The sequence below is a fragment of the Meles meles genome, chromosome 18, assembly GCF_922984935.1.
Source record: "Meles meles chromosome 18, mMelMel3.1 paternal haplotype, whole genome shotgun sequence".
NCBI classification, from domain to species: domain Eukaryota; kingdom Metazoa; phylum Chordata; class Mammalia; order Carnivora; family Mustelidae; genus Meles; species Meles meles.
The window spans coordinates 19,645,077-19,672,158 of NC_060083.1; the positions used below are offsets into that span (position 1 = coordinate 19,645,077).

The 27,082-nt window shown below is 42.1% G+C and overlaps 1 protein-coding gene across 1 annotated transcript in view; it reads left to right on the forward strand.

Annotated features, from left to right (window-relative positions):
* MYO1D (myosin ID) overlaps window positions 1-27,082 on the forward strand; it is a 339,305-nt gene that overhangs the window by 116,538 nt on the left and 195,685 nt on the right. Inside the window, exons 12-15 of the mRNA XM_045986348.1 lie at window positions 308-378; window positions 3,896-3,970; window positions 9,073-9,205; window positions 24,074-24,240. Of these exons, the coding sequence (XP_045842304.1) occupies window positions 308-378; window positions 3,896-3,970; window positions 9,073-9,205; window positions 24,074-24,240 (446 nt within the window). The remainder of the gene's footprint in view (window positions 1-307; window positions 379-3,895; window positions 3,971-9,072; window positions 9,206-24,073; window positions 24,241-27,082) is intronic.

A 27,082-nucleotide genomic window follows, 5' to 3' on the forward strand; every position in this document is an offset into this window, starting at 1 on the left:
CAGGGTCATCTACCTCTTACCAGCTTTGGCCTGACACAGCCACACTTCCTTTCCTCTCCCTGTCCACTGTCAAGCACCTCATCACATGGCCGTATCCACCTGCCAGGGTGGCTGGGAAGTAAGTCCAGCTGTGAGGACTTCCAGTGGAAGCTCACAGGCTTTGCCACATAAGCCCCACGCAGGGTGATTTCGTTCATCATGGTGTCATGATGTGTGACACTCTGGTCATCTTACGTGACACTGCAGTATATTTTTAGGAAAACGAGAGGAATCTCTTTTCACACTAATCTCCTTATTGATTTCTTAGCTCTGCGCCTCAGACAAGATCCTAGAGTTTGATCGAGATTTTCGAATCCGGCATTATGCAGGTGACGTAGTGTGAGTATCTTACTGGGGGACCTAACACCATGATCTGCATGCAGCTTCATTCAGAAAACAGCGCCAGGGGAAATAAAAACTGTTTTCCTACTCATTTGTGGTTTTTAGCCATCTCATGGGCGAGTATAGTTTCATCTCCTCACTTAAAAAAAAAAAAAATGGCTTCGTTTCATTCATTCCTTGCTTTTCCAACTTTTCTTGAGTGCATACGATGGCGGCCGTGCGCAGCCCCGCCGTAGCTGGTGCTCAGAGCAGCTGATGGGTAAATACCTCATGGGAGGATGTTAATGAGCGAAAGATGGAAGAGATGGGCATTTTTGTGAAGAAGCTAACGGTCCAGCGGTGGGCGCAAGCACGTACTTGCTAAGTCGCTATAATGAACAATGGGAGGACTGGTCAAACGGGAGATGCTTGGGGCCTTATGGAAACATCGAGGAGGGAGAACCATGCCAGGGCGAGGAACGTAGAGAGGTTTTGGTGCAGGAAGTAATATCCAAGCTGAGTCCTCAAAGTAAAAGAGGCTCCGTCAGGGGCAAGAATTGGGAATTAGGAAGGGAGAGGAGCCAGGAGGCTCACAGGCCCGGAGCCAAGAGCCACCATCACGTGCGAAGAGCTACAGGCAGTTGGGTGACTATGTGAGTGGTAACTAGTTTTTCCATATTATTTCCAAATGTCAGTTGGAAAGTTAGAAGTCTCATCAGCCACATTTTCTGGTCACAATATCAGAAAAGTAGAGATTGATAAGAGAATATAACTACTTCAGTAAGAGGCCCCTAGAGCTTCAGTAACACATTGTGACTTAACAGGAGAGAAGTGTGTGCTTTCCCAATTCTGGAGGCCCCAAGTCTGAACTCTGGGTGTCACAGGGCCCTGGGATGGAGGTTCTGGGGGATGATTATTCCTCGCCTCTGCCAGCTTCTGGTGACTGCAGACACTGCTTGGCTCACAGCCACGTCTCTCCAGTCTCTGCCTCTGTGCTCACACTGCTGCCGCCGCCTCGGCGCATCTGGGTTAAAACTCCCTCGGCCTCTGTTTTTTTTTTTAAAGTACGCTCCACGCCCAGCAGGGAACCCAACATGGGCCTTGAACTCACAACCCTGAGATTAAGACCTAAGCTTAACCGACTGAACCACCCAGGCACCCCTGCCTGTGTCTTAAAACTACAATTGTGGTGGTGTTTAGGGCCCACCTGGATAATACAGGATCCGTTTCTCTCAAGATCCTTGACATCATCACATCTTTTGTCATAGAAAATCACACTCACAGGGGCTGGGATTTTGACATGGATAGCTTTCCGGTTGCGGGGAGGGGGAGCATTTTTCTGCCTGCTACACTCTATGCATTGTCCACTGAACACCACTTCTTACCTGATTATTGTTTACAGTTTCTTCTCTTCCTTCCTCATTTTTTACATTAGGAGGTCTCTTCACCATAACCCGTTTCAGGAAGAGATTACATAACAACAACAATAACAAAAAGGCAAATGATCATCTCCACAAATGCCAAAAAGACATTTGAAGAAATTTTAATAGCTGTCCCTGATTTAAATTAAAACTCTGAGTCATAAAATAATATGGCTCGAGATGATCACCCCATCTGTCAAACTAGCCATTAGTGCTGGAATGACACCATTCTCCACTTGTTCTGGTCCCGTTCCAAGGTTCCAGAACACTAAAAAGGGGAGAGGCAGCAGTGGGCACACTCTCCCGCTGGTAACGCAGGCCTCACTTGGAGGACGTGTCCCTCCAGTTCGGAAGCATCAAAGCAGAGCTGGTCAGAGGCCTTGGAGATCAGCTAGCCTGGTGCCTTTACTTTATAGATGGAGAAACCTACGGAAAGTGTGTAATAACACATCATCCAAGGTCACACAGTAAGTTTATGGAATAGCTGAGACAGTAACTAGTTTCCAGACTCCTAGTCCAGAGTGCTAGCTGACCCTTCTGAGGGGTATTCAATGCCCTAGACCTCCCCTGATGTCCTTCAGCCCTTCGATCCTTTTCTAGATTCTTACTGCATTATCTTCTGTGTGCGCAATGTTTTATAAGGTCTGGTCTCCCCACAAAGAGCTTTCTGTGTAAAGCTGCATACATACCTCTATGATTGTGTGTGTGTTTATTTCTACTCATAAATATGCATGCACTTAATATACATATATTTGCATGCATACATCAATGCAATAAGAGATGGTCTAAGATAATCACCATACAGCTAATAATAGTATTGTCAGAATTGAGAAATAATCATATGATGTAATTCTTCCATCCATGAGAAGCCCAAGAAGGCTGATGCTAGTCCTTAGATGCTAGGAATTATTTTTAAAGGGAGAAGTGGGAAGGGTGCTAGAAATATTCAGGAAATAGTAACTAGGTCCATTTAAGTGGAGTGTGTCCTTTTGTTCGGAAATGCCTGGAAAATTAGATTGAGATCAAATCATGAGTCTTAAAGGCCAAAATAAAGACTTCACAGTTTGAATGTTCTAGGTTGGACAAAAGATTAAGAGTCAGGTGGCTTCAAGGTTTCAGTGCAAAGTGACTTGAAGGCCTTAGGAAGCGGACCTGGGGTGTGTGAAGCAAGGAAGGAATCTGGGACCTGGTGACCTTGAAGCTCCTCTGGGCACTGCAGCCTGAGGGAACCCTCTCGGAGAATTAAATCTGTGAGGCTGGCACACCGGTGGGGGGGGGGGGTAAGACATCTGAGAATAGCCTCGATGTGATGATCATCGAGGCAGAAAGTACAGACCGGCAAGAGAGTCGAGCTGTCAGGGGCATCTAGAGCTCGTCTTTGCACAGCCTCTGAGCCTCCATCAGTTCTGTGCCCCCAGCAGCGTACTCGCTCCTCCGGGTGGGGTCTACGCCCATCGCTGCCACAGAGTGCTCCCCTCCCTCCCTCACCCACTGCAGACAGCCGGCCTCTCAGGACCTTACTCTTCCTCCTTCAAACACGAATGCCGGCCTCCTTGTTTCCTCTCCTGTCCTCCGTGCATGTGCCTGCTCCTCTCCCTTCATTTGATCTGCTTCCCCGTGTGATCTCCCTTCCTCTTCCTCCTCTGCTTATCCAGATCCTACCGTCCTTTGCAGTTCTTCTTGGATTATTTTATCCCACCCTGAACACACTGAGAGAACCTTAGGCAAGTCACCTTGACCTCCTTACGGAAGAGACTGTTAGTTCCTGTATGTCGCAGTTTTGCTTTTATCTTAGGAGTGCTGGATGATAAACACAGCTGTCTTTTTAAGAGTCATCTTCTTGAGGTAAGCAGTAAACCAGTAGACAACGACGGTCTTAATCATAGTGATGGTACTGATGTTTGCTCTCCTTTTGAGGAATCGAAACAACATCCCCTCTTTTTAGTAGGTAAATTTGATATTCTTTAACACAGAACAAAGTGGACGATATTAGCTCTACAGATGATTGATGGCATAATTAACAGTAGAAAGGCTTGTAGACTCGTCAAGAAACGTAAAGGTGGCTCTTGCTTAGTGAATAATGCATGTTTCCCATGTTTTATTTCCTCGACTAGCTATTCGGTCATTGGATTTATTGACAAAAATAAAGACACTTTGTTTCAAGATTTCAAGCGTCTCCTGTATAACAGGTAGGACTGAAATTTTATTATCTTTCCATTAAACTCTTTGTCATATATGTTGCATGATAGGTATGCACATGATTACTTTTATGTGGCAATTTTAAGAGCTTCTGACAAATTTTCTAGTTCTGTGTGACCATAATGAATGAATGAAATAATATGATTATACAGTCTTTAAATTTCGGACGGGGACCTGCTGCTAATATGACTTCCCTTGATTCCCCTTGGGTTCCCTTCATTTCTCTGTTCACTACTGCTATCCTTCTGGCACCCCTGCCAGTGTCTCCAGGGGAAGCCAGTGGCAGTGGGGGAGGGGTCTTGGATAAGGTAAATGCTTTACACTGGCAGATTCCCACTGCAGTCCTTTTGCTTCCAGCTAAGAGACCCTCCTAATATCAGAGTGGCATCTAATGTCCATGTTGACAGATCCTCAGGGGACAGAACCTTCCCACAGTTCTAGAAAATGTGGAAAAGATGGGGCAAAATAACACCAGCCAAAGAATACCAAGTTCAAACCCAGTACGAATGCTTTGGAAAGAGCCATAAAGAAAAGCCTCTCAGCCCGTTTCTTCTTTTGGATGAGAGAAATGTAGTCACATACTTTCTAAGTCTACTTAGTTGGCTAAGAGATCATCAAAAATGTGTTCAACATGCAGCTGTGAAAACAATTTAGGCTAAGTGCCTGCCTCCTGGCTCTGCTCTTCAAGCGGAGATGACAGTTAATAAGAAAACAAGTCACTTTCCGGTAGTGACAAGTGCTGTGAAGAAAAATACAGTAGGTAGGAGATTGCAGGGTGCAGACAAGGAGCGGGAGGGGAGCCATTATTGAGAAGGGTGATCAGAAAACCTTCTTAAAAAGAGGGTTATGCTGTAAATAAACAAATAAACAAAACAAAACAAAAAAAAAACAAAAAAAAGAGGGGACTTTTGAGCGGAGGCCTGAATGGAATGAGGGAGTGAGCGGTGAACTTGTCAGGGGTGGGGTGGGGAGAACACTGCAGGCAGAGAGCAGCCAGGGCCAAGGCACCAAGGTGGGAGTGAGCGGTACGGCGTCTTGAGAGCAGCAAGGAGGCTAGCGTGGCTAAAAGCAGAGTGAGGGGTAGGGAGAGTGACAGGGAATGAATTTAGGGAGGTCAGCAGGGCGTGGATCCTGCAGAGTCCATGAACCAAAGAAAGAATGAAACATGAAGAGAAGGCATCAGAATTTATGACAGGATGTGATTTATACTTTAAAGAACTCACTGGGGCTGCTGTGTAAAGGGCAAGAGAAGAAATGAGGAGACCAAACAGGAGACTCGTAATCCAGATGGTGTAACAGAGGTCATGAAAAGTGGGCAGAGTGAGTGATATTTTGCAAGTGGAGCCAACAAGGTTTGCCATTAGATGGCATGTACGTGGGGAGAGAAAAACAGAAATCGGAGACAAGCCTGAGCCGTGGGGAAGGGAGGGGCTAACTGGGTGGGGGAGATGGAGTGTGTTGTTTTGGATGGTCGCTGGGAATGCCAAGGAGACACCATTGTGGGTGTGCGTCTGGAATTCTGGTAAAGGAGGGACTAGAGCTACAAATCCATGGTCATCAGTCGGTTGACAGTATTCAAAGGCATAAGACTAGCTGAGATGAACAAGGGTGAACTTACACGAATATAAGAGAAGAGGTCAAAAAGACTCATTCCTGAGACTCTCCAGCATTCGGAGTCAAGCAAGAAAGAAGCAACTAGCAAAGGCAACAGGGCTGCCAGTAAGGTAGGAAGAAAGCCAGGAACCCGGTGTCACAGAGACCAAGCCAAGAAAAAAGTGGTTTAAGAAGAAAACAACTGTAAACTTTGTCAAATACTGTCCAAAGCAAAGTAAGGTGAGGACCAGGATTAACCATGGGATTTGCTGACATGAAGGCCAGTGGGACTCTTGACAACACTGGTCTCACTAGAGTCGTGAAGACGAATGTCTGATTGAAGTGGGCTCCAGAGACTATGGATAATGAGAATGTGGAGACACAGTGTTTAAGTTTTTCTTCCAGGAAGTTTTACTATTAGATGGTTCAGCGGTGTGGATGTCAAAGGTTCCACGGACAGTGACGGAGCTCTCTCCGCACCAGAAAGTTACATGGGAATGCAAGAGGGGCTCCAAGTAAGAATCGGTCACGGGGAGAAGGGACTTTCAGAAAGGAGTTTCGGAGCTTGAACTTTCAGGCAAGCTGCACCCACTTTGAGGGACAAATGACAGAGTCTGGCATCATTCTGTGTGAGTAACATCAAGAACTCAAACTGGAAAAACGGCTTCAGTTGGCCAGTGGCAATGTAAGCGTGTGTTACCAGAGGAAGGCAGTCACACGGTGTACCAGGAGGCCACAGAAGGCGGCATTTGTTACCTTCATAAATTTATTGTGGCCCATGGATTCAGCTCAATGAGAGCACTCTCCCTCTTAATGGTGGACTCACCTAATCCCAAATTCACAGGACCAGTGTAGGAACAAAGCCATGTGGGAATTTATTTCCAGGGAAAAATCTGCCCATTTTTCCCTGGAGTTTTTTAATTGGCATTGGTATTTTTATATTTGCATTGATGACAAACTGTTCCCCCCACTGGAAAACCTGCTTGGGAAGTCACAAGGCAATGAGAATTCTAGTTTATTAATTGACAGTGAAAAATATGACCCATAGAATCCAGAGTGCTTAGTTGCTTGGTAAGCGTGGAAGTAGAACAAAGGGATTGGGTAAATCCAGCAGTTAAGGGCGGCAGGCTCAGAGGAATCTGTTTCCCAGTGGGGATGGTCTTACGAAGGTCTGTGGACTACAACTGTTTATACATAAATAGGGAAGGTCTTGCCAGTGGGATGGGGAAGTGTTGAAATTATTTTGGCTAAAACCATCTTCCTAGATCGTGTTGAGATGTGCTTCATTTACCTTTGGACACTTTTCGATGCTTCCGTGGCTAACCCTTCCCACATCCCCATCCTTTCTCTGTATATATGTAAAGAGGAATCCTTGCATCTCTGGTTCTGTAGACCTTGAGCGTATACCTGCCTGTACTCATGCGTGTGCATGTGTGTGCGCGTGTGTGTAATGGGAAGAGGAAGGGAGGGAGCAGATGGCCCACCAGATACCCAGACTCTGCTCTTCACTGCCTCACTGCTAAGTCAGATAAATTGTCCTGTCTATTAAACCTTAGGGGTTTCTGGATAAATAAGCTTCCCCTTTAAGAAAAGGGCTCTTACAAATGTTTGGAAACTATTTTGTTAATATTACATGCATGACTTTCTGGCCCGGAAGTTCATTCTCTTTAGAATGTACGTGTCTGGATTCATTACATATCAATTCTACTATTTAATAATAGTAATAATGAATATCTTATTTCCTTCATTTCCAACCTTCCCCTCTCCCTCCATTTACAAGGTAAAACATGGAAAGAATCTAAATATGGCCAAGTAAGATAGGTAAAAACTGCATAGACCCAAACAGACTGCAGTCTTCAGTCTTTGGTCTGCATCAGAATTTTCAAAGTGCACATGTTCTACTCTCTGGAAATTCTATTCAGTGAGTGTTAGGAAGACACCCAGGTGCACCCAGTGCACCCTTTGCACTAAGGGTTGAGAACCATTGCCTTAAATTCTCTCTCAGCCAAAGACTAGAACGGAAAATTTTAAGAAGAAACAAGAGACCTTTATGGGGTCATTTTTACTGAGAGGTGCCTCATTGGGAAATCAGGGACTAGGACCAGAAAGTGGATAAAATGGGGTTCCTGAGCCACACGCAGATCACTGGGTTAATTTACCGCCACCTTCCATGGTAGTTGGCACCGCTCGCTTGCAGGGGTGGGGGCTGAGAGCGCTGTTCTGTCTCCGTTCACAGACCCCGTCAGTCTTCAGCCCGTTTATCCTTTTTGCCCTCTTGTCACTTACTCCGGCATTTCACAGATGTTATTTTGAGTCTCTGTGTGCAGAAGTTTACTGGGTATTTGGGGAACCGCTTCAATTTCCTCCTTTTTACACCAGGGAGAGAAAAATGGGCAAAATGACGGCAGCGGTAAACACAGTTAGCAGAGAATGTCCTTGCCGACTCCTTTCTCTCCCCTCAGCCCCCAATTTCTAAATAAATAAAAAGATTTCTGACAAATAGCGTTGTAGGGTGACAGGTGGCGGCGCTGGCTGACCCCCAGAGATGCGGACTCACGTGTTGTACGCCCGAAACTAGTGTAACATCGTGTGTCAGCTGTACGCAAATAAAAAGAAAGAGAGAAGTTTCCAAGACACAAGCAGCATTTTGAGTTCCAATTCCTCTAAAATCGAAGGCACCCAGAAGGAAACAGGAAGAAAATCAGGAGTCGAGACCACCACATGTCCTCTTTGAAGAGATACCTCCACAGAGCCAAATAATGATTTTTCTCAAATATACTTCGCCTCAAACCTGGCCTGAAGTACACTGTGGGAGTCGGATGGAAACGGTCTCCGTGTCACATCAGTGAAGTAGCGTAACCGCCCATAGCGGAGTGTGTAAATCCGGCTGTGGGACGGGGTTTACGAGAAGGCGATGTAGAAATGGTTCTTTGGTGTTCCTGCTTGTCTTGTTCGGAAGAGCTGGCTTTTTGTCCTGTCACCTGTTCTGTGGGAATCTTTTCCCCCATGAGAAGATGCTTTCATACCTGTGTTTCCTTCAGTCCCATTGAGTGTTGTTTTTTCCCTGGAGGCTTGTCCTCCTCCTTCTAAGTACCACCCAACTTTTGATTTTACATATGTGTGCTAAGAGCTGTGTTACCATTTGAGGGTCCTAGATGTCACCTTAAAAATGTTTAAAGAATTCTTTTCTCAGTTTATTTATGTATGTCATCTCTACACCCAACATGGGGCTCGAACTCACGACCCCGAGACTAAGAGTCACCCGCTCCACCAAGAATTTTTTTAAACGTAGGATAGTTTGGACGCATCTCCTCCGTCTGTGGTATGCTGTCTCCCACTACACTTTCTCAGCCTAATTTTCTGGACGGAGTCTTTTCCCAGCGAGGCCTTGTGAGTGCAGGCTGCAGTCCACGTGTGACCCAGAGCACAGTCCAAAAGAAAGGTTTCTTGTCAGAGTATTGCAATGTAACGTTCACATCGCTCTCCCTGTGCCTCTCAGTTCCAATCCTGTGCTGAAGGATATGTGGCCCGAAGGCAAACTGAGTATTACGGAGGTGACCAAGCGACCTCTGACTGCTGCCACCTTGTTTAAGAATTCGATGATCGCTTTAGTGGACAACCTTGCATCAAAGGTAACTGTTCTCTTTTCCGCATATCCATCTTAGGGCCACTTTCGATGGTCATCGGCACTGCTTGCTGCCACGGGCTCCCCCTTGATGCATGTTGCAGAGAGTATAGGTGCGATTTGCCTTTTAGGCAATTGTAATAAATCAAACTGAAACATGTCTATTTAAAGTGAATGTTCTACTAGAATTTTTATTCCTGTTTTGTTTTTTTTTAACGTGGCTGGGTGAAACAGTTGTTTGGGTCTAAGAAGAAATGCTTCTTGTTAAGGTTGAGCTTTCTATGGTTGTCAAAAAGGCAAAGTCTTACCTTAAAAAAAAAATTCTATATATACATATGTATATATAAACTATAAAGTAGAACATGTACCTGGCAAAATGAGCTTCAGCCCTGTACAAAAGAAAGGGCGTGGCCTAAAAAAAATCTTGAATTAAATGGTAATATGCCATCCATGTATCATGTCTGGATACAAAATGACCAGACAGAGTATCAAGAGGAAGCTTAATATTTAAGTATTGTCCTTAGGCTGTTGTAAACAGTTGAAATAAAATGTTGTATTATTGACAGTTGGTTCTGCTGCTGATTGCTCCTTTCAGGTGTAATACTGTTTGGTAACTTCAGTCTGTTTCTGCCCCACCCCTGTCCGCCACCCTCCTCCCACTGCCACCCCATCCTGCCACCCTCCTCCCCTCCCCACTCTCTGCCAGAGAACAGATTTCTACTCTTAACTGCTGCTGCTGACAAGTTTGATAAATGAGGCGGCTTTCCGGGACTCATTATTTTTAGTTCCTTCATTTTTATCTCTCTCTTCTGGTGCTTTTCCTCTGTATTTTATTCTCTGTTGTTATCTTTTTTTTTTTTTAACGAACTTCCTCTCTAAGAATTTAAATCTCTACTGTTCCTGATTACTTCACTATGGATCAATTAGGCAAAGGCACAAGAACACATCTGTTCAGTAGCTTTCTGTTTCTTTCTGTCAGGATTCGTTGGCTTCACATGACAACAAATAAGCCCAGTTTGCTGGCTTGTGGAATCAAACCTCCAGAAAGGCAAGGGCGAGGACACCAGAACACCATTAGAATCCTTCCTCTTGTCTCTCAGCTTCTCTGTGCTTGTCAACTCCAACCTGCCTCATCCCACAAGAGGGAAGGTGAACCTGGAAGGAGGGCGTGTGACACAAGAAACAGAATTGAACACAGAACTTTATAGAACATGTTTACAGAATATATTATAAATAGTTTACAAAATGTTTTAGATTTATTTCATTAACTGGGAAAGGACTGCCTTTATTTTCTAAAATTGGTAGTTAAATGTGCATTTTTTAAAAATAAAAATTTTAGAACCATCCCTAATTTCTGCACCAGGAACTCCAGTCTAATAATAATAAAAGAGATACCCCCCCCCCCAAATGAGTGGCTTAAACAAGAGAGACATTAATTTCTCTCTTCTCCAGGTAAGGTCCAGAAGCAGGCATCCCAGGACTGGTATAGCAGCCTTGAGGTTGTTAGGGACCCGGGTGCTTTCTGTCTTTCTCTTCTACCATACGTGTGCTTGGCGTCCATCGTCCTGGCCCAAGATGGCAGAGGGGCTTCTTCCCTTTCAGAGAGACTTCCTGGGAGTCTCACGCAGCATGTCTGCCACATCTCGTTCACTACACCTGGTTGCCAGGGAAACTGGGAGTGCATTTTTATCCTGGTCAGTAGTGTACCTAGCCAGAAATAAGTATTCCATTTCAAAAAAAGGTGCTGGATAGGAGGTAGGCAGCCAACCTGGCAGTCTCTACTGTGACTTCCCAATTTGTGTGTCTGTGGAGGAGGGGTGAAGGAGAGCAACCTCTCAGCCCCAGAAAAGGCAGGAAGGTGGGGGGGGGGGGGAGCCACAAAGAAGAATGTTACTTTTAAAAAATACAAATTATATGATAGAAATAAATCTAAATAATTGGTACTCACCATAAATGTAAATAGACTAACAAGACTAGATAAAAAGTGTAGCTATAGGCTTCGTCCAGGAGATTCCTAAACACCACTGTGCAGAATGATGAAAAACAAAGCCCTTCCCCCAAAAGACAATTAAAAGCCATATTAATGGGAGAGAATAGAATTTAAGAAAAAAAGTATTAATACAGGTAAAGAGACTCCTAACAATCGAATAAAAATACCCAAGACAATAAAGCCACTTGGAAATATATACCTAACAACATAGCTGTAATTATCCACAACATCCATAAAGCAAAAAGAAGAAAACCTGAAAAAAAAATTTTTTTTCCATTTTATTTTTTCAGCGTAACAGTATTCATTCTTTTTGCACAACACCCAGTGCTCCATGCAAAACGTGCCCTCCCCATTACCCACCACCTGTTCCCCCAACCTCCCACCCCTGACCCTTCAAAACCCTCAGGTTGTTTTTCAGAGTCCATAGTCTCTTATGGTTCGCCTCCCCTTCCAAATTTTTTTTTTTTTAATAAACATATAATGTATTTTTATCCCCAGGGGTACAGGTCTGTGAATCGCCAGGTTTACACACTTCACAGCACTCACGATAGCACTTACCCTCCCCAATGTCCATAGCCCCCTCCCCCTCTCCCAATCCCACCTCCCCCCAGAAACCCCCAGTTTGTTTTGTGAGATTAAGAGTCATTTATGGTTTGTCTCCCTCCAATCCCATCTTGTTTCATTTATTCTTCTCCTATCCCCCTACCCCCCCATGTTGCTTCTCCTTGTCCTCATATCAGGGAGATCATATGATAGTTGTCTTTCTCCGATTGACTTATTTCACTAAGCATGATACGCTCTAGTTCCATCCACGTCATCGCAAATGGCAAGATTTCATTTCTTTTGATGGCTGCATAGTATTCCATTGTGTATATATACCACATCTTCTTTATCCATTCATCTGTTGATGGACATCTAGGTTCTTTCCATAGTCTGGCTATTGTAGACATTGCTGTTATAAACATTCGGGTACACGTGCCCCTTCGGATCACTATGTTTGTATCTTTAGGGTAAATACCCAGTAGTGCAATTGCTGGGTCATAGGGTAGTTCTATTTTCAACATTTTGAGGAACCTCCATGCTGTTTTCCAGAGTGGTTGCACCAGCTTGCATTCCCACCAACAGTGGAGGAGGGTTCCCCTTTCTCCACATCCTCTCCAGCATCTGTCATTTCCTGACTTGTTAATTTTAGCCATTCTGACTGGTGTGAGGTGATATCTCATTGTGGTTTTGATTTGTATTTCCCTGATGCCGAGTGACGTGGAGCACTTTTTCATGTGTCTGTTGGCCATCTGGATGTCTTCTTTGCAGAAATGTCTGTTCATGTCCTCTGCCCATTTCTTGATTGGATTGTTTGTTCTTTGGGTGTTGAGTTTGCTAAGTTCCTTATAGATTTTGGACACTAGCCCTTTATCTGATATGTCGTTTGCAAATATCTTCTCCCATTCTGTCAGTTGTCTTTTGGTTTTGTTAACTGTTTCCTTTGCTTGAAAAAAAAAATTTTTAAGGAAAAATGGACAAGCCCACAATCCTTGTGGGAGATATTTTTTTAAAAGATTTTATTTATTTACTTATTTGACAGAGACACAGAGAGAAAGCGCACAAGCAGGCAGAGTGGCAGGCAGAGAGAGAAGCAGGCTCCCTGCCAAGCAAGGAGCCTGATCCAGGACTCATCTCAGAACCCTGGGATCATGACCTGAGCCGAAGGCAGAGGCTTTAACCCACTGAGCCACCCAGGTGCCCCCTTATGGGAGATTTTAAACCAACTGTACCAGAGACTGATATTTGAAGCAGACAAAATCCTTAGTAAGAATGCAAAAGCATTGAAAACCAAATATAAACTTTAATAAATCAAAAGAACACTGCACCCAGGAAATAGGAAATATGTATCCCTTTCAAGTATGTACGGAACATTTCCAAGAGTTGACTACATGCTAGATCCCAAAGGAAGTCTTAACCATTTTAACAAACATATATACACATAAGGTCTCCATCCTCACAGCAAGTAAAATAAAAAGCAGTATTCATTTTTTTTAATATGCTTGGGAACTTGAGAAAGAGATGCTCTCCTAGATAACCCACAGGCTGAAGAAGAAATCACAATGGAAACCATAAAACATCTGGATCTACATGACGAAAGAATTCATTAAAATCTGTAGAATACTGCTGAAGTGATCCACTTGTTATACCTTTATTAAAAAAAAGAATAGAAAAGAAAGAAAGTAAATGAGTTAGGGGCACCTGGGTGGTTCAGTTAGTTAAGCATCTGCCTTCAACTCAGGTCATGTTCTTGGGGTCCTGGGATCAAGCCCCGCATCGTCTCTCTGCTCGTGGGGAGTCTGCTTCTCCCTATCCCTCTACCCCTCCCCTGCCTGCACTCTCTCTTGCTCTCTCAAATAAATAAAATCTTAAAAAACAAAAAAGTAAATGAGTTAAGTTCACTTCTTGATTCAAGAAGCCAGAAAAAGAATTCCAAAGAAGAAAATCTAATAACATTTAAATAGCAAAAAATAAAATAGGTCAAAAAATAGTCAAATAGACAAACCTTTAATGAAACTGATAAGAGATTCATTCATTATGAATGAAAAAGGGAAATGACTTCATATAAGATTTTAAAAGGCATAGAAAATTGTCAACAACTATATGGCAGTGAATTTGAAAAATCAGTTTTCTAGAAAAATATGTTGTCAAAACTAACTCAAGAAGACATAGAAAATCTGAATAAATTAGTCATCTTAAAGAGTCGAAATCACTAATCAGTATTCTGCCTTCTCTCAGCTCTGCCAGAAACCCAAGGGCCAGATGGTTTTGCAGATACATTTTATAATTCCTTCAATAAGCCAATAATTCCTATTATATACAAACTGCTTGGGAGTGTAGGAAAAAGAGAGGCCACTACCGAACTCATTTTATGAGATTAATATTACCTTCATAGTAGGTTAATACAAGAAAATAAAATTGGAGCAGTTTCACCTAGGAACATAGGAAGATCTTAAAAAGATATATGAGTAATGCATTTGCTAGTAACATGGTAAAGAAAGTGTCTACTAAAATCGATTGAAAACAACTGAATGTTAGGTAAAACATAAAAATCAATTTTTGAATGCAGCCATGAATTAGTAAGAAAGTAAGGAATATGTAGGCCAGGGAATGAGTGAAGGCAGAAGTTAGGGGAAAATAATATGCTGTCTCTATGAGGATTTATTAAAGTAGGTAACTGTGAGTATAGGTATTCAAGGCTGGGTCCTCCAAGTGAAGCCCAGGCCCTGCCCAAACTAGTGTGTCTAATAAGAGATCCCATGCTCGCACATGCACACGCACACACCACACACAGGTCTCAGAAGGGCCACATTGTCAGAATGAACTAGAAATAATCCTTCATTATCTGAAAGAAAAGCTGCCTGTCTTGGTCCTTGGCAGTGAGCCAAGGTAGGGGGTAAATATTCCTTGAGAATTTATAATCATAAGCCAGTTTTTATGAGGTTTTCAGTCCAAATTCATATTACCTGGGTGATCTAAAAATCTTGTACCAACAATTTAGTTTAAAGTGGTCCAAGCCTGGTATTATCCCCAGGTATCTGATAGAAGCAAGTATTAAGAATTCCTACACACATAAACCAAGTACCATGCGCAGGAGTCAGACTAAGCAAGATTCAGAGTCATGAAAACTTAGAGTGGAATTATTAGAAACAGGATATAAAAATGTTTAATATGTTTTAAGAAATCAAAGGCCTAAAAATATGAGAAAGAGCAAGTAAATGGGCAATTGATAAAAATAAAAACTAAAATTAAAAAACAGATAGGTGTGGCGCCTGAGTGGCTCAGTGGGTTAAAGCCTCCGCCTTCGGCTCAGGTCATGATCCCAGGGTGCTGGCATCGAGTTCCGCAGCTTGTCGGGCTCTCTGCTTGGCACGGAGCCTGCTTCCTCCTCTGTCTCTGCCTGCCTCTCTGCCTACTTGTGATCTCTGTCAAATAAATAAATACAATTAAAAAAAAAAAAACAGATAGGTTTAACATCAATTTAGATAAAGCTGAAGAGAGAATAGAGAAATGAAAGAAAGAATAAAGGAAATTATCCAAGATTCTACTTAGACCAAGAAAATAAACATAATGCATATCTAATCAGGTACCCTAGGAAAGGAGAGGATGGGCAGAGCAATATTGGAAAATATATTGCTGAGAATTTCATCAGTAATGAAAGATAACACTTTGTGGAGTCAGAAAGTCTGGTATATCCCAAGCTGGAAAAATTACAAGAAATCTGCATTTAATAACCTTGTGAAATCCCAGAACATCAAAGACCAAGAAAATGCATTAAAAGCAGATTTGCTTAAAAGAATAAGAGGCTGAGAGAAAAGAACTGAAAACCAAGATTCTGTCCCAAGAGTATATGTTTTTCAAGAACAGAGACACAGTAGGGACACCTGGGTGGCTCAGTCGGTTAAGCATCTGACTCTTGATCTCAGCTCAGGTCTTGGTCTCAGGGTTGTGAGTTCGACCCCTGCACTGGGCTCCGTGCTGGGTGTGGAACCTACTTAAGAAGAAGAAAAAAAAAAAGATACAATAAAAATTTTTCTGAAAAAGAAAAAAGAATTGAAAGCACCCTAGAGGAATTCTAAAGGATATATGCATCAGGCCAGAGGAAGAGTATATAAAATGAAAGCCTGAAATGCAAAAAACAGGGCACAGAAAGTGGTAAAGGTGAATGCGTATATATAAACTGGAAAATAACATTTTATTGGTAAAAATACAGATTAGAATTAAATAGCACAACAATAGCATAAAACTGGAAGGGTGGGTGATTATAATTTGGGTATTTAAGATCCTTGGTTGTTCAGGAAAATAAAAATATTGCTTAACTTATAACCCTGATGACACACAATTGCAGATTAAAGGTCCTCTAGGAGTCACGAAAAGAATAGAAATGAGGTTGTAACTTCTAAACTAGTTGGGGTAGGTTGGGGGAGGCAAGGCAGGGTCAGAATGAGAAGCAAATAATCCGTTCTAAGAAACATCGGAAGGAGGAGACAAAAGATATAGGAAAGCCAGGACCAATTAAGAGGGTAGAAAGAACCCCAAGCATTCTAGTGTTACATTGAATGTAAAAGATGGATGAGAATTGTCAAATCAAACCAAAGAATCCAGAAGAGTTGAAAGTTTAAGTTCAAAATATGTATCAGACAAATTCCAACAATCTTGGATCACCTCATTTCAAGTTCAGGACCTGGAGTGGCTTCGCGATGAGCCAGATTGTTTTCCATTGCCTTTGGACTCCCAATCCTCAGGATTGCAGACCACTGACCCTTCTCTATGGCCTTGAGTTCCAGCCTACAGCCCCCTGGCCCCATAAGGCTCTCTGTCCAAATGAAAGGAGCCCCTGAAGGCTGGCCTCATCCCCTTTGGATTTTAGTCTTATTCTTATCTCAGTTATCTTATTAGTTCTTCGATGCATTTAAGAATCTCCCCCACCCCATGTCTGTCTAGTGCTTTCCCTAGTTACCAGGAAGGTTGATGGCATGGCTTAGTCCTGCACCACCAGGAGTAGAAGTCTTGACTCCTCACCTGCTTTCAGTGTCTACACAGTGTGTTAGTGCATGCCTTGTCTCTCCCCCTAGATTCTCGATCTTTTAAATACAGGGAGTGAGTTCTACTAATTTTATATACCCCTTTATATCTAATAAAACACACCCTAAGCTGATGGTTGGTGAGTTATTAAATGAACTTGAATCTGTCCTGTGATTCTATTTGGCAGTGTTCAAAGCAAGTTAGTTGGGGAATGTCTAAATACAGTGTCTTTTGGCCACTACATATGCCAATTGGTATACTTTCACAAATAATGTTTTCCATAAAATATAGGGAGAAACAGGTTAAAACGTGCGAGAGAATGAGATCAGTATTAACTCTCACAGTTTAACCTTTATAAGACACTTGAATTTGTCAAATTTAGGATTTCTTAGGCTGAGTCAGTCTAGATATTTATAAATGAGAGAGGAGGTGGCATTTATAAATTGAGGCAGAATGCTGATTAAATATAGAGAAAGTATTTCCACTGGATTCCTTAACTAAAGATTTTATACTACCAAACAGGATGGAAGGGCATTTCCCCAGCCCTTAGTTGGTCATGAGTGTCTAATCCAGTGTTCACACTTCATGTGCAAATCAGTTAATATTGGTAAAATTCCACTAAGCTGGTTTCTGTTGAGTGAAGTTACTTATACTAGTCAAATGATACCTTATACAAAGATTGCTTTGCCCACATAATTGTATGAGTTACTGAGTTCTAAATATCTCTAAATTTACACTATAATTTTCTTTTTGACCCAAAGATCGTTTAGAATTATATTTCTGAATTTCCAAATTTAGATTTTTTTAATTATCTTTTTGCTCTTGATTTCTAGCTTAATCTCATTTGTTTAGGGGATATATTCTATGTGATTTCAGTCCTTAGAAATTTGTTCAATTTTCCTTATCTATATGCTTTGTTTATGTATATAAAAATAATTTGCTTTAAACTCTATACACTTTTATCAGGTTAAGTCTGCTACTTATATCATTACCCGATTTTTCTGCATTCTTACTAATGTCTTTGTTTTGTCAATGCTGAAATGTGACAAAATCTGATTCTGAATTTGTCTACTTTTCCTTGTTGTACCTTCTGGTTTTGGCTCTAGGTAGTCTAAGAATTTATTTAGGCTTATTCAAGTTAGAACTATTATTTCTTTCTAGTGTTTGAGTTATCTCTCATTATGATATGGCTTGCTATTTCTATAGTGCTTTTTGCCTTAAAGCCAGCTTTGCATGAATAAAAGAGTTACACCGCCTTTGTGGCCAGGGCTTGCATGGTATATCTTTGTCCACCGTTGGACTTTCAGCCTTTCCATATCCTTATGTTTCAAGTATGTGCCTTGTAAGCAGTGTATAGTAAGATCTGGTTTTTTATGCAAGCTGATGATCTTTGTCTTTTGAATACATCGTTTAGTTCATTACTCTACATTACTTTTAATGTAGTTTCCATATGTTGCATTTAAATCGACTGTCTCATTAGTGCTTTCTGTTTGATGCTTGTGTATTTCTTTTTCTTTCCTTTGTAACCTTTTCAATTGGTCATTGTGGGCAAAAGGTAAACAAAATTCTGTTTCTTCTGCTTGACAGTTAAACCTCCGTTAAATTCCTACCTCTGTTCCTGGAATTAACGCAGTAAGATGTCTATCAGCAGTATTACTACACAGCACTGCTTATGATAAAAATTACCCCTGTTTGTAAGTTACATCTCTGCTGGGAGAATAAGAAATGTCCGATGGGGATGACATACTTGGGCTTCCCTGAGTACAGGGACTCATGTAGTAAGCATATCCCTTTTGAGGACCCTGGATGCTATGTCTTCAGACCTATTTTAAGAGATATTGGATACTATGGGGCATTTAAACCAAGGGCACTTTCCATACCCTTTCAATGTGGATCTTATCTCTTTGCCCCAAAACTGTCACGTGACTGCTCTGTGGACAGCTGCAAGGCCTATGACACTTCCCTTGGCAAGCCATGTCTTTGTCCTGAGTAGACATGTGCCATGTGTGAATGTCTTTGTCCTGAGTAGACATGTGCCATGTGTGAATCTTTTGAGGCAGAATGTTACCCTCTGACCCCTGACACTCAGTGTTGCAATTATTTTTTATTATTCCCTTTGTTATTTTGGAAGATTTATATCATAATATTGTTTTGGTGGTTATTTGATTATAATTCCACTCTTCAATATAAAAAATCTAATATTATTTGGTACTTTTACCTCCTTGGAAAATGGAAGGTCCATAAAACATTTTTTTTTGCTGGGGGGGCGGGGTATAAGACATTATAATTCCACTTGCCTTCCTCTCAATTTCTATGCTGTTTCGGTCATGTATTTTAAGTGTGTGTGTGTGTGTGTGTGTGTGTGTGTGTAGCCAACAAAATGATGACATCATCATCATTGTTGTTAACTACTTCACAGAGTCAGTATCTGTTTAGATCTACTCATTTATCGCTTCTTTTTTCCTCTATCTGTATCACTGACCTTGCTCTGGGATCATTTTTCTTATGCCTGAATTTCATCCTGTCATATTCTCTGTTGTTGACTGAGTCTGTGGCTTTGTTTACCTGAAAATATTGAGTACAGTTTTCATTCATGAAGAATATTTTTGCTGGGTGTAAGATTCTACATTGGCAGTTCTTTCCGTACTTCAAAGATAATACTCCTTTGTCTTCTGGATTCCAATGTTTCTTGTGAGAAATCAGCCATCAGTCCATGGGTTTCTCCTGAGGTAATGGATCTTTTCTCCTCTGGCTGCTTTTCTTTGGTATTCAGAAGTTTTACTGCAACATTCCTAAGTGTAGTTTTTGGGGGTTTTTTTAATCCTGCGCGTAATTTGTGGGACTTTTTCCGTTTTCACAGTTGGATTGTTTTTCATTAGTTTTACAAAGTTCTTGGCTATTCGCTCTTCAAATACTGCTTCTGTCCCTTCTGTCTCCCTCCTTTGGGACTTGAGCTACTCAGACTGTCTCGCCGAATCTGCTGTGCCTCTTAACTTCTCTTTCATTTCCACGTTTTTGTCTCTCTCTGCTTCATTCTGGGAAATTTCTTCCCAGGAATATCTTCAAAGACGGATCCACTGACTTCTCGATTTCCATCACAGTGTTTTTCAGTTCTAGGTTATGCATTTGATTCAGTTCATTTTTATAGTTTCTGGTTCTCTAAAAAATTCTCAATATTGCCTTTTGTCGTCTTGAGCACAGTAACCAGTTATTTTATTACCTCTGTCTGATAACTCCAATTATCTGGATCCCTGCAGGTCTGTTTATTTGGTATGTTTTTGCTGTTTCTAATCCTCATTATCTTGGTTCCTTATGTGTCTGGTTAATTTTTATTTTGCTCCCAAATTATATTGGCAAAATTATTTCTAGAAATAACTGGAGACCCAAGTTTATGTCATCTTTCTCTGGTAAAGATTTACCTCTGGCCCTTTTAGGCAGCTTAGAGCACTAGTATTTCAAATCAGCTTTTCCAGTTTCAAGTCCCGGTGAGGGCCTGCCTGCTTCTGACTCACGCTCATTGCTAGTGGTGGCCTTTTTGGATCCCAGCCCAAAGTGAGAGGGGTTTGTTTACCCATGACCTCCTTTTCAGGCCCTACTCTCTGATCTCTTTCCTGCTAGCCCTATGAGGCTATCAAAACTTCTACTCAGACCCCATCCACTTCCTCTGGAGTTGGCAGATTCTCCTGGGGGAAAGGAGGCCTCAAACCTGGAAACCTCCACTGCATCCTCCTCCTCCTAGATTCTGGTCCCATCATTTAATTCTCCACTGTCTTTAAGCAGGTGTTTTTTGGTGTATTTTAATTGCCTGTCCTAGCTGTCCCCAGCATGAGTGCTTGTTTAAATTACCTAGTCCATCATTACTAAAGTGGAAGTCCTAATACTCTCTTTTCATAAATTAGGTTATTAGGTCCAGAGAGACTTTAGCAGAGTTAGCTAAGAGCAGAGAGAGACAACGAATGCCCAAGTATCCTGATTCTGTGTGATGCTAATTCTGTTATACCGCTGCCTAGTGTACGGATAGATCTAGTAGCATTTTGTTATTTGCTGTGCTCAGTGACACTTCTCAGAAGTTTATTCATCAAGCAGTAAAGGTCTCGTATCCCAGGAAACTCGCAGAAAATCCTCAAGTAAATAGTATGCCCTCCCTCCCTCCCATCCCATTAGGTTTGTTTTAAATTTATTTAAACTTTTTAAAAAAGTGAGCCACAATCTCCCCATATAAATCTTCCATCTGAAAACCATTAGATTCATGAGCATGTGGTCACCCATCACTATTTTCTAAAGTAAGATTCTACTTGTACTTTATAATAATAGCAAATCTCTGCTTAATGCTGAAGCCAGGGATTAGTGTTTCGGAAGAGGGAAGAAGTATCAGTTGTCTACTAATTCATAACAAGTCACCCTAAAATGTAGTGCTAGAACAACAGCAATTTATTGTGTGTCTCATGATTTGGTGGGTTGACCAGCCAGTTCTGCTGGTCTCACTGGGGCACACCAAACGGGTGTAGTCAGCCGAGACTGGATGGTCTAAATGCCATGACTGGATGAATGACTGGAGAACTTGGCCTCTTTCTTCTTTTAGTTTTTAGTCTTGGGTTTCTTCACGTGATGGAAGAAGTGTTCTAAAATTTCACAGCACCTCAAGGCTGAGTCTCCACGAGTAACCCAATATCACTTTCACCATATTCTTTTGGTTAAGGCAAGTCAAAAGGCCAGCCCTGATCCCAGGAGTAGGGTGGAAAATTCACCTCTTGCTGGGAGGTGCAGCAAAATATCATGGTCCTATCTTTAAAGCTGTTCCACTGTGATGAAAAAAGGCAGGTGTGGTAGGCAGAATAATGGCCTCTGCATTTCAACACCAGTTCTCAGACACTGATGGACAGAGTGTCCTACAATTCAGATCAGTTCTAATACTAACCACCTAGAACAGCCAGAGGAAGAGATGCACACAATGACAAGATCAGGCAGGTCTGGACATTTGGAGACCAAGGGCTTCTCTCTCCAAAGAGATGGGTTACATCACCCTCCCCGTACACTGATATGTTCATCAACCAGAAAGCTCTTTTGAGCAGTGGTATCTGAGTTGTTTTTTGTTTTTTGTTTTTTTTTAAATAAGGGTTTTATTACATAAGCATGATTGGTTAAATCATTAGCCCATGATTGGACTCAACCTCCAGCCTTCCCTCCGTGGAGTTCAGGCTGTTGAAAGTCCCATCTCTAATCCTGTGAAGGGTTTTTGTAATGTTCACCCCCCATCCTAAATTTGTGTGGGAACTGGGCAGGAGTTACCACATTAGCATAACGAAGACAGCCTTACCACTGAAGAAATTCCAAAGGTTTTAGAAGTTCTATGCTAGGGACCTGTGACAAAGTCCAGATGGAGAGAGAGAGATTTTATTTGTTGTTGTTATTATTCCACAGCCTCCCAAGGTTGTCCATGCCCTAATCCCCAGAACTTGTAACCATGTTATATTGCATGGCAAGGTAGAATGAAGTTAAGTTTACTGATTTCTGAATTTAAAGAGATTATCCTGCATTATCCAGGTAGGGCCTTTGTAAATTTCAGAGTCCTTCAAACGAAAAGAGGAATGCAGAAGAGTCAGATCCAGGGAGACAGTATCATTGGAAAGACGTAGCAGGCCATTACTGGCTTGCAAGATGGAAGGAGACCACGGGCCAAGAAATGTGGGCAGCCTCTAGAAGCTGGAAAAGATAAGAAAGTGGGTTCTCCCTAGGAGCCTCTAGACGATCAGAGCCCTGCTGACACCTGGATTTTTAGCCCAGTGAGACCTATCTCAGACTGCGGACCTCCAGAGTTCTGTGGTTTAAGCCAACATAAATTTGTGGTGTTGTAGAAGACTGACAACTGTGCTTCAGAGCCCAAGCATAACACGGAGCCCAAGTTTGGGATAAAGAGGAATGAGAGCTTTCCTGCTTCACGGGGCAAAGGTGGCTGCACAGGCCATGGCCTTCAAAAACCACAAGCCCTTGGGAAGGAGGGGCCTGGAGTGGTTTATAGGGAAACAGAGGATCCAACCGGTTTTGACCGGAATTGTGTAGGCGCTACCAGCCTCCTTTCTCACGTCTTTAGGGTTCTTTAGGGTGGTATCGGCCCCTGAAACAAAAGGCTAAGAGGAGTGGAGGGGAGCTTTGTGGAAGAGAAGAAAAAGAGTCCTGTAAAATTGAGCTTCACTGAAGCATTAGTGTGGCCATTTTGACTTTCGTTCAACTTTGTGCTCTTAAGCGGTTTCTGTGGTAATCCACTGTGGCAGCAATAGGAAATGAACACAGCAGAGCCTAGAATAAGGGAAAAAGTGGCATTTTTTTCATCATGGAAAACAGCATGATAAATCTGTCCTTGGAGCTTCCTGTGCAGATGTTGAAAACTCACTCTGTTCAGAATGCAAGTAACTTCACATTCTTCAAATCTCTCTTACTTCTTAAATTATTTGTTACTTCTTTTTACCACCAGCCCTCATTAGAGCTCAAAATTGCCTCATTATCTACAGAGGACTCTGTCTCTTAATTAAAGGGCATCTGTAGGTCTGATAGGTAGTAGATCAGAGAAGGGACAGTAACTCTTTGCTCTGGTAAGTAGGATACATTTGACCTCCTTGATTTGTCCAGTGAGAATGTGTTACCTTCAGCAAACCAGGATCTATTTTACACCAGCAGTTTTGTATTTAAAAGGAATTATGATCTAATACATGGTATAAAACTTAATTGGCCCCAAGGGAAGGATTTCTTGGTAGGCTCTTTCTTAAAGTCAGTGACACCTACAGAATGTTTTGTGACTTCTCTACTTGTAAATTTTAATCTCTTTTTCAAAAGCGCAAAATAATGTGATGGTGATGGCGGCGGTGGCCGTGATGGTGGCGGTGGCCGTGATGGCGGCTGACACGGAGCACTTACTGTGTGCCAGAGTTGTGCTTACATTTTATGTTCTTCTTTGCAGGTCATCTTTATCATGGCTCCTGCCTCTTTCTAGTAAATTACTCATTCCGTTCCTTTTTAACCATCTTTCCATAAATACACATAAACTCAATGTTTATACATCTCAATTATTTGCTCCTTTGTTTTATCCCCTTTCTGCAGTTCCTGTGAATTCTAAAATCTAATAAAACAAAATTTTAGCTAGGTGCACAAGAACTCCCAATCTTGAAGGGAAAGGAAGAATAACTACTTTATCCACAAGTCTATGTCTGAGAAATTAGAGGCACTGAGCTTAATTTGACACAATTAACACTAATTACATGTTAGAGTCCTTAGTTTGGGATTTTTCTCCAGTGAAACTTACCATTTGCTGATTTATTTCTTTAGGAGCCGTATTATGTACGTTGCATCAAACCCAATGACAAGAAATCCCCACAGATATTTGACGATGAGCGCTGCAGGCACCAAGTAGAGTATCTTGGACTACTGGAGAACGTGAGGGTGCGGCGGGCAGGGTTTGCCTTCCGTCAAACATACGAGAAGTTTCTTCACAGGTGAGAACAGACTAAAGAACCCTGACAGACATGAACAAATCTGGAGTCCTCCCCATGTAGGACAGTGCGTCAGCCCATACTAAATAGTCCCCATATTTGTCGAACGAGTAAGAGTCGAGGGAAGACCAACTATGAAAAACACTCAGCAGAAGAGTCTCCCTGAGTTTATGATTTATGGACCATGAGAAAAGATTTATTCTTTGGGGGGAAAAATGTGGGCGTTGTAGTTTGGTAAAAAGAACCTAGATTCAGAGTCATATCTGGGTTGGAATCCTGAGTATGCCACTCATTTACTGTGTGAACTTGGGCTAGAACTTTAACATCCTTGACTCTGTTTCTCCATCTGTAAATGAGTTTAATAACACTACCTCATAAGGCTGTTGTTGGGAGGATTAAATTAACCTAAGGAGAATAGCTAGGTGCCTGGTACTTAACAGATGTTCAGTTAGTGCTGCTTATCCTTACCAATATTAGTAATTATCATCATGATAAAATATTAAGGAGTTAATCATGGAGACCATGCAGTTGGTCTACCTGGTTTGAATCCTGGCTTTGCCATTTCTTGGCTTTTTGACCATGGGCAAATTACATCATCTTTCCATGCCTCTGTTTCCTCATGTGTTAAAAAGGGGGCTAATAATAGTAACTACTTTTTAGGGTTGCTGGAGAATTAAATGAGATTAGTTGTGTGTATGTTTGTGTGTGTGTGTATATGTATATATCTATGTATATGTATGTATGTATCTATATATATGTATGTATCTATGTATGTATGTATCTATATATGTATGTATGTATCTACATATATGTATCTGTATATATATGTACAGAAAGCAGTTAGAATGGAACCTAGCATATAGAAGTCATTCAGCGTATGTAAGCTCTCATTGCTAGCTGTTATTTATTATTGGTAATGATAATGATAGTTGATAACTGGGACTCAAAGTCCCTTTAAGTTCCATCTGTTCATTAATCTAAAAATATTTATTGAACATTTTCTGGGTTCTAGACTACAGATTCCACAGAGTATGAATAAATAGATAAAATATTGGATGCTCAGAAGAGCATCTAAGGAGATCATGGTGGCAGGAGGAGCTAGCCACACGACCATCAGCAGGAACAGCAGATGGGGCAAAGGAACAGTGAACAGAGGCTCTGTTGTGGTAGTGAGTGTGGTGCGTTAGGTAGCGAGCATAGCCCTGTGGTTGGAGGCTGCTCAGTGACAGGGCAGGGGTGTGAGACGAGATCAGAGAGGTGGACAGGGGCCAGATCATGTTGAGTTTTATAATCCAGACTAAACAGTTTAGATTTGGGCTAAATCTGGCAGGAACCCGTTGGTGGATTTTAAGCAGGGAACAATGTCATCTTATGGGTATCTGAGAAGATGCTGTGGCTGCTGTGTGAGTAGGAAGCAAGGAGACATTTAGGGATGTTACTGCGGGAGCCTGGGAGAGGGGGCCTCGAAAAAGAGAAAATTGTAGATGCAAGGGTAGCAGACAGATTTGGGATATGTTTTCCCCCTTCTGTTCAGGGGAAGGTTGAGCAGGCTTGCTCATGGGTTGACTAAATAAGAGAGGAACAGAGAGAGGAGTGAAGGATCACAACTTGACTTTGGCATGGGTAAGTGTATATCATCTACCGAGATAAGGTTGGGTAAGAGAGGCTGGAGGAAGAGGTCATGGAACAGGAGCAAGGATGGAGTCAAGATTCGTCTCTTGACTTCTAGGTTTGAAATGGTTACTAAAAGTCTAGGTAGAAATGTTAAGTGAGCTATTAAATACACATATCGGGAGTTCCAGAAAGTAGTGCAGGTTGGAGATAGAGATGCTAAAGTCATCAGTCTAGAGATGACATATAGAGTCTTAGAACTTTCTATAGAGAAGACAAGGAGACCCATTCAAACACTTAGGTTTGTGATCTGACATGAAGGAACCACCAAAGAGAAGAAAAGGAGCCCCCAATGAGACAGAGGAGATTTCAGAAGAAGGTTATGTCACAGAAGCCAAGAGAAGATGGCATTTCGAGAAGAAAATGTAGTTACCATATCCCACATTGCTGTGCAGTCAAGTAGTCAAGTAAGACAAAAGTAGAAGCTTCAGCATTTGATCTGGCAACATAGAGGCCAAGGGAGAAAAGGCTGGGCAGAGCCCGATTTGAACAGGTTGGGAAGAGAAGTGAGAAGCTGGCTGCCTGTAGACAACTCAAGAATTTGTGCTGTGAACGAGGGCAGGGAAGAATGGGAGCGGGAGTGGGATGTGAGTCAGGAGAAACTAGGAAACATACAGAGGGAGAACCCAGAGACATGGGACTAAGGGAGGCCCTTGTCATCATCATAATATCCTTGAGAAGGCAAGGCTCAGAATCCCACGCACAGGTGGAAGGTTTGTCAGCATCAGGTAGGAGCTGGGACACTTCCCCCATAGCAACAGGACAAGAGGCAGAGAATATGAATACAGCACAGAAAGGCTCAGAGGTCAGCAGATGGCAAAGATGACATTCCAATCTGATTGCTTCTGTTTTCTTAACCAAGCATGAGGCAAGGCCAAGAAGGGGGAGTGGAGATAGGGAGAGGTGGTGTGGAGGTTTGAGGAGAAGTGGGAATACTCATTTTTGGAGAGTACGGTGGGATTGCCGTGAGAAAGATCCAAGTGTCCTCCTGAGATCTGAGCTTAGCAGTGGACAGTGAGACCACCAGCATTATTAGTTTTCTCTGCCAGTGTTCAGCTACTTTTGCACAGCAGTGAAAGGGATTGCACTAAATGGAGATTCTCAGAATGAATAAAGTGCAGTAGCCTGGAAAATTCGAACTTCATTTTACACTAATCAAAAGGTTATGCTCAAA